Here is an 8,107-nt window from a genome sequence, read left to right as displayed (position 1 = left end):
CTTAAACTTGCATCCATTTCAGAGGGCACTGTGATTTCTTAACTCTGAAACTATAATCTATGTCTTCACTCTTACTGTAAGCACAACTGCTTATGGATGGATCGGTTCTTACCACCCTTTCACCATAAATGATAATCAAAACCTCTAGTTGTTCAAGTTTATCACAATCTTTCCTATCTCTCTTTACTTCTTGCCTGCCCACTCTACCCCTCCAAAAGTTCATCCAGTTCTCCTTTATGTTACCTCTTGGTTCCCTTAGTATGTGCAGCATGGTTTCCTTTCAGAGGTAATCAAGGTGGGCTGATACAGAATTGGATTGATCTGCAAATGATGAGTAAGTGAGTGAATGAATGAATGAGTGAGTGAGTGGCGGAGAGAGGAAGGGAGGGAGGCAGGTGGGGAGGGGGGGAGAGGAGGAGTCTCTTCCCCGCCCCCCCCCGATTCACCCAACTTGCAACGATATAAGCCAGCAGTTGCAGGAGCTGCTAGCAAAGGCATCAGGAGAAGGAGGAGGCGGCAAACTGAAGATCATTGAAAGCTGGCCAAGTCCTACTATCTCTTTTCATACAGCTTTGTACTTCTTTCTACCTCCTTTGCACCGTAAGTAGCTCGAGACAGAGGATCAGAGAGTGCCACCTTTTGCTCTGATGCTCTTCTTTTTGGAGGGAAGGAGCTGCACAGATTGAGGGATTCAAGGAAGCAAATGCGTAATTTCTAAAATTCAGCTTGCATTTGTTGTTACTTATGAGGGCTGAGATGATGAAAACACAATGGAGATAATTCTGCAGGTGGTGGAGCACGATAGGGTCTAACAGGATAAAAAGGGGAAACATCAGATTTCATATGTAAACAGGCCCAGATCTTGGGGGGGAGGCATAATGTGGTTGCAGCATAACTCCTAGGATACCCCAGCCAGTATGGTCAGTTGTATTTAAAAAGAGTAACATTTCAAAGTTGATGAGTATATAGGTGAAGTGAGGAGTGCAAAATTGCATTTGCCTCTTCCAGCATCTTATAGGTAGGTGCTTTCGCCCTGTGTGTGTGTGTGGGGCTCCTGGACCTTTGGGAGAAGAATTGCTAGGGGGTAAACCAGAATGTGGGAAGTGGCAATTCTCCTGTGCTTGTGTTTTGCTTTTAAATTCAGATCCCCATATCTATTTGCTACTATAACTGGTGCAGTTCTATGTTTAAATGTATGGAATTATTGCCATCATGTCCTGTTGGACCATGAAAGACAAGCATGTTAAACACTTGCTTTGTTTTTATTGCACACATCTTGGGTAAAATACGTGGCATTGTCTAGTGTGTGGTATTCTGTGGTACTTTCAGGCTAGGGGTGGACAAAGGTAGCTCTCCAGATGTTTCTGACTCTCCAGATGTTGCCGACTCTAGGTCCCATCTGTTCCAGCTACCACGGACAATGGTCAGTAATAATGAAAAGCTGCATTTCCACAAAGTTTTGAAGGCCATCGGTTCCTCAACTCTGATTTCAGCCAGAAGTGGGAAACAGGTGGTTTCCAGATGTTGGTGGAATACACAATGTAATTAGTCCTAGCCAACTTAGCTAATGACGAAATATGATGAGAGTTGCATTCTAGTATCATCTGATGGGTCACATATTTTCCATCCCTTAGGCAGCTTTACCCTGAAACCTGGGGTGTCTTTTTACTCTCAGACCTTTGGCAAGGCAGAAATATTCTTGCCAGCATCTGCAAAGTTTGTGATGTTGAGACAGCTAAGAGACCATTGGCTTTTCTGGGCAATCTCTGGAGTCTCCTTCAGTGCTAGGGTGAGCTCTCCTCGGCTAGCTTAGGTTAGTCCACCTGGCCATTTACGTTCTTTCCTCTCTTTTTCTCCTAGATGGTTGTTTCAGTGAAACCTTGGCCCCTCATGATTGCCGTGACTCTGTGCATCTTGTTCTGTCTGGGCACCTTAGTCGATGCCTACCCTCCCAAGCCAGAGAGTCCTGGAGATGATGCCTCCCCAGAAGAGATGGCCAAATACTTTTCGGCTCTTCGGCATTACATCAACTTGGTGACAAGGCAGAGGTGTGTGCACTGGGGTGGGTTTGGGAACTGGGGTGGAGATGCCATTTTCCTGTGGGCAATGTGCACATGCATGCATTCCAGTTCCAACTCAGAACTGGCCCTTCCATGAAGCAGAATGAGGCAGTTGCCACAGATGGTAGATCTTAGATGATGCAGAAGGGGCAGGAGCAACACCCCCCCCCCCAATTCTTCCTTTCTATTGAAGGACAGAGCAGTACATCCCAAAGAATCTGTCCTGGTTGCCCTAAACTAGCCCCATTGCCCTTAGGTGAGGTGAAGAATGCTGCCTCCATCATAAGCACTGTTCACCATCAGTCTGATGTGCTTCCATAGTACAATGGAGGAGGGGAGGAGACATCTTCTTTGCATTTGACTTCAGGCAGGGAAATGTCTTGCTTAGGGATGCAACCCTTTCTTTGATGCCCTCTTTGAACTGAAATCAGACTTACCACAGGGACATATACACAACCTGCCTCCTCGATGTTGGCACAGAATGGGAGATCTTTGTGTTTGCTGCACAGAGGAAGTAGGTGGTGGGTGGGTTCAGCTGCCTACCCTGCCAGGCATCCATCTGAAGAATGCATGGCTAACACTCTCCAGGTGAAGGCAACATCAAGTGTGTGTGTGTGTGTGTGTGTGTGTGTGTGTGTGTGTGTGTGTGTGTATGTGTGTGTGTGTGTGTGTGTGTGTGTGTGTGTGTGTGAGAGAGAGAGAGAGAGAGAGTGTGTGTGTGTGTGTGTGTGTGAGAGAGAGAGAGAGAGAGGAGGGTTAAGACAGTGTTTGATTCTGCTGAGACCTCTATCCCTCTATTGACAACCCTGGATTATATATGCGCCCATCTGCAGCCTTCTGTCTGTTGTCAGACCCCTTGTTGGTTTCATGATCTTCTTAGGTACACCCATGGTCTGTGTGCAATTGTGCATTCAGAGTGTACCTCTCGGCACCCATAGATTGCTGTATCCTGCAGCATTTTAAGTAGAGAATGAGGAACCCAGCTGTAAAACGCCCAATTAACCACCTTCTCCATTAGTGTGGGTTGCCTGGAACAGCCCATTAGCTCTCGTCTCCTAGAAACCTAATTGGAAACCAGATCCAGGAGGCTATTAGAGCAAAAGCTCATCTCTTTAGGTTGGCTCTGTGTGTGACCCTGTTGCTCTGGAACACCCCAACTTCTTTTGTCCCAGCAGTGAGCATGATGGGGAACTGCAGGCAGGGCATTGCCAGTTTGTGGAAGAGCAGCGTCACATCAATTCCAAATGGGTGAAACCAGCCCATTCCCACAATCTAGTTAACACTACAGAGGAAGTCCTGTTCTGTGTACTCACCAGCCTTTCTTCTAGGCAGCCCCCTCTTCTTGCTAAGGGGTGAAATAGGATTGTCTTAACACATTCATTAACTAATTCCTTTCTGACCACAAGGTATGGCAAGCGATCCAGCCCAGAGGCCTTGATGTCAGAGCTTATTTTTGGAGACAGTAGTAGCAGCAGCAGCAGCAGTGACCACAACACCAGATCACGGTGAGTCAGAGCGTCAGAACCGTGTCCGTAATGACCACCAAAATGTACCACCAGGTATAAATGATCACCAGTCCTGTCCAGAACCCACATGTTTCTGATCTGGAAATTGCTCTTGCTAACAGCAGTCCCTGATCCGTAAGCGGTGAACATACTTTACATGCTCCGAGATGCATTTTCTTTTCTATATTACCCTGCTACGGTGGAAATGGATGACCTGAGTACTTAATATGCAAAAACAAAAGTGTTTCTAATAGTGCAACCTGACTGAAAACCTACCTGACCTTGAAGAGATGTATTTGAGTCCAAGAACCTCAAGGTTACTCATTCCTGAGGGAAGCAAGATTCTGGACATAGCTAGGCATGCTCTCCTCTCATCCCAACCCCATGCTGAACTGCAGGCATATGCAGAAGATTCCTAGAAATCTCACATTATAGTTCTTTTCATGACTATGGATACAGGAGAAATATATGTTGGTATATAACGTTTATAGCCTGTTTTACAACAAAAAAGCCTCTGAGGGCAGTTGATATGTCAACAGAAAATAACAAGTGAATCCTTATCTTCTGGTTTACGTTATGTTATGTACTGTAAGATCTCATGCAACTTACAGTGACCCTAGTAGGGTTCTCAAGAGATGTGCGAGATATTTAAGGAGTGGTTTTTTTTATTATTGCCACTCTCCAGCAAGAGTCCATAGATTCAAACTCAGTTCTCCAGGGTCCTAGTCCATCACTCTCTCCACTACACCACATTGGCTCTCAGGCTTACAAGACAGGACAAAATATGACACAAAAGGAAAGAAGAGGAGGAGGGAAAAGGAAAAAGAAAATAACCACAAGTGTTATGAAGTTCCTTGGCCTAATGGATGGGCTGTTCGAAGATGATGCAGGAGTGGCAAAATAGGTTGGTTTGCATTTGAATGTGAGCTCACCTATCTCATGTTTGCCAAGCCAACCTGTAGTACAAAACTAGGATGTCAGAGATGGGGAAAAGGAGGCATGTTGAGGATGAGCTAGCAAGCATGCCATGTAAATCTATAGCAGCCCCCACAGCTGTTAATTCCTTCCTCTCAGTTTCAATGGAGGGGGATATACCAAGAAAGAAAGAAAAAAAGCAAGCCAGGGAGTGGAGAAAAGACCTTCTCCTCCTTTACTTCTGCCCCACCCATCATGGACTGCATTAGAAGTTCTGAGTTCAGCCCTCTCTTCAGCTCAGTTAGGATGTTTTATAAGAAGATATACAGAAAATGAAATATAGTTTGAAAGGCACCTTCACTGCTGTATGGCAATGCTCTAGGTTTGTAGGTACAGATGGCCTTGTCTTTGAAGGAGGGATTTTGAGCAGAGTTTAGAAAAAGTTACCTTTTACAGCATAATGCTCAAGAGCATTAGTGACCATGCTGACTGGGGGATTCTGGGAAATGTAGTAAAAAGGGTAACTCGTCCAAGCTCTGATTTCGAGCTGACAGTCCCTTTGCTCCTTTCTCCAGCTCTTTCATAACATTATCTTTTTTGTTTTGTTTTTCCCCACAGGTACGACGATTCCTACATGTGGTGACACTCTTCCTTTGCCACAGCCAAAGCGCCCCGTCTGTCTCTTTTTAAACGTTTCATTCTTGTTGTGTTGTTTTGCACTTTTTAAAACAATTAAGTCTTGATGAGCTGAAGTCTTTTTTTAAAGGAGACATGTCCTATCCCTACCTTAATCTTCTGTGAGATACAGAAGCTTCAGAATTCTCTTCCTGGGTTTCATCTCCTCTTCTTCAGATTACAACAGTACAATGAAGCCATGTCTCCTTCCCACAAGCCAGCTGGGGATGCTGTAAAAGATCTTTGTGCCTGGGGCAAGGTGGGGTGTTCGTCTCTTTGATGGTGGCCTAGGTTGTATTTGTAGTGACGTCCTTGTTGACTTATCAGTGAAAGACCCTATTATGCCCACTCTCTGGCTCAATCTTTATTTTATACATCATTTATGTATGTGTGAGTAAGAGTGAATGTGTATGTGAATGTATGTATATTTGATGAATTCTCTCTACATCCACAATAAAAAGCAAGTTTAATGGAGAAGACAACAGCGTTTTCCTTCCCCCTTTCCCTATAGGGACAAGCAAGAATTTCATTTCAGTTTAGTTTTTACAGGATTTTACCAAAATTCTCAAATCTCTTCGTATTTTGAATGGAAACAACTAGAAATTCAAAAAGAAACAAATCCAATATGAAGGAAATCAAAGCTGGTGGATCTATCCATGATCAAGATTTTCAGTGTTTATCTTCTAAAAGTCTAGATTTGAATTCCTTTGCTCGCACAAAATTAAGTGTGCTTAATTTTTAAATTAGTTGTTATCTTCTGAGGTTATTGTCAACTTTAATACAGAACACATATAGAACACTTCTCTATACTTGTAATAATTGTATCTACTCAATTTCCCCAGCATACATAAGGTAGATTTTAATTTCAAATTTTTTGAAGTATTTACCACACATTTCCTTACATTTTGGGTGAAAAGGACATTAAAAACATATTTATGTGGGAGAAAGTCCGGACAGAGAGTAGAAGCTCAATTGATTTCCCAACCTTAATCTCAACTGGCATGTTTTTAAGTTGTTAGGCAAAACAAAATACAAAAACAGTTACCAAAACAAAGTGCAGAACTTGGAAATAACACCTCTGGACCTATCCAATATTACTTCCCATTCTTGTACAGCTTATCAAACAATAAAAGTGCCACCTGGACATCCTTCTCTAACGTCAATTGGAAAACCTTGATAGAAAAGGAATTTCGCAATTCCTTCACAAGAGTTGCTCCCAAATCTGGAAAAAAAATCCTGCTACATTAAGAGGCTTCTGTTATTTAACTTTCCCATAATTTAGCACATGTTGATGCTTGCGCTGTTCCATACTCACAGGAGAAGGAGGCAGTACAATTTAGGGGCAGCAATGTGGACCATACCACTTTATATTTCAAGTCTGTAATGCCATTTTCCCAACACACCGAGTTTCCTTCAAAAAAAAGAAATACGCTAGTTCAGTTGCCTTCCTGTGTTCCCGACTTTCTATCTTTTCATACAGGAGAGGATCTAAAAGCACCCCTCCCCCACTTGTGAAGTACTACAATCCATTCAGCCATATCACTGTGCTGTATGTGTAAGCCATGTCTTCATGTGCTGAATGAACTTTCCTTTTTAATTATTTTCATTTATTTTCTGCCTTCCTTCCAGTTATCTCAATCAGACATATATCACTGTCCCTTACTTTAGCCCTGTGAAGTAGGCCAACTAGACTGAGTGACTTTGTGATGATTTTAACATGGGTTTCTCCAGTCAAAGATGAACACCATTATGCCACATAGATTCTCTCAAATCCCTTTAAATATTTAAGTATTAAAATTAGTGGATAGGCACCACCTTAGTCTTCACTGGTTTATTAAACATACTCATTTTCTTCATGCTCCTGAAGTGTCATTCTGGTGCATTACTGAGAAACTTCTCTGATAAAATATAACTTTTTCATGCCAGCAAGGAAAAAAGAGACTGACGGTGGCAGGAACAGCCTTTGAATAAAACAAAACTAGCAGTCATTCACCAAAGGTAATAAAAAGGGAAGGGGGGAAATCCCAGAATGCCAGATGAACATGCTTTATTCTGTAAAATCCAGTACATTCAGTTCTCAGTTAGTTTTGGGGCCTTCCTTGATGAGTTTAGAAGTCTAATGGGATCTGTATTATAAGATTTTCCTCTGTTATTTGTTACACGGACCCTGCTGGGCTTCTTAACTGTGCTGAAGAAGGCCCTAAACCTAATAGAGGACCAGTACAAGATATTTGCTCCTTGAGGTGGAGAAAATGGCACCTCCCCATTTGGTTCACGGAAGCTGGCAGGTAGATGGGAAAATTTCATTTGGTCCACATTTTAAAAAGGACCGACGTGATACGCACTTTCCAGATGAATATGTTGGAAGGAAAGGGCATGTATAAGTCTGTCACAGCAAAAACATCAAAGAACTTTGTGGCACCTTGAAGATTACTAGCTGTGGTTTGGCACAAGCTTTAATGAACAACCTTTATCCTTCCTGACATAGACGACAAGCCACCAAAGCTTATGCCTAGTAGAACATGATTATTGCTAAGACACTGAGAACTAGACTCATGACCGTATACATTTCAAATGGACTTTGGTTCATATCTAATCCTGAACAGATGGGTAGATGAATCTTTGTTGAGTATTTGTGATGGGACAGTGTTCCTCACCATGCCTGGCGGCAGCTGGCTGTCATAAAACATGCAGGGCAGCCTGGGCAGCCTCTACACAGCATTTAATCTGAGGCTCAGGAGGAACTGTCTGGGGCTACCACTGCTGTCCCTCAACACCTGCTGTTTGAGGTGATCCCCTCACGTTTGCAAAGATGACTGTGATTCCATAAATCCTAAGGCCCAGCTGCGGGAGGATGGAGTTTAAAAGAAAGGATGTTGCCTATCTCTGCACTTTTTCTAAGGGCAGAGCTGCCTCTGATTTTACACACTCATAGGAAGAGCAGACTGGGAA

At 43.1% G+C, this 8,107-nt stretch overlaps 1 protein-coding gene across 1 annotated transcript; it reads left to right on the top strand.

Annotated features, from left to right (window-relative positions):
* Positions 1 to 442: 442 nt before the first annotated feature.
* LOC110079175 (peptide YY) lies at positions 443 to 5,637 on the top strand. The gene is made up of 4 exons (XM_073002923.2): positions 443 to 600; positions 1,861 to 2,048; positions 3,467 to 3,565; positions 5,099 to 5,637. Exons 2-4 carry the CDS (start codon positions 1,861 to 1,863, stop codon positions 5,121 to 5,123), a joined length of 312 nt encoding a protein of 103 aa, XP_072859024.2. The 5' UTR covers positions 443 to 600; the 3' UTR covers positions 5,124 to 5,637.
* Positions 5,638 to 8,107: the final 2,470 nt, after the last annotated feature.

The sequence above is a fragment of the Pogona vitticeps genome, chromosome 6, assembly GCF_051106095.1.
Source record: "Pogona vitticeps strain Pit_001003342236 chromosome 6, PviZW2.1, whole genome shotgun sequence".
NCBI lineage: Eukaryota > Metazoa > Chordata > Lepidosauria > Squamata > Agamidae > Pogona > Pogona vitticeps.
Note: the sequence above shows the minus strand (reverse complement) of the source record. Positions and strands in the feature narration are given on the sequence as shown.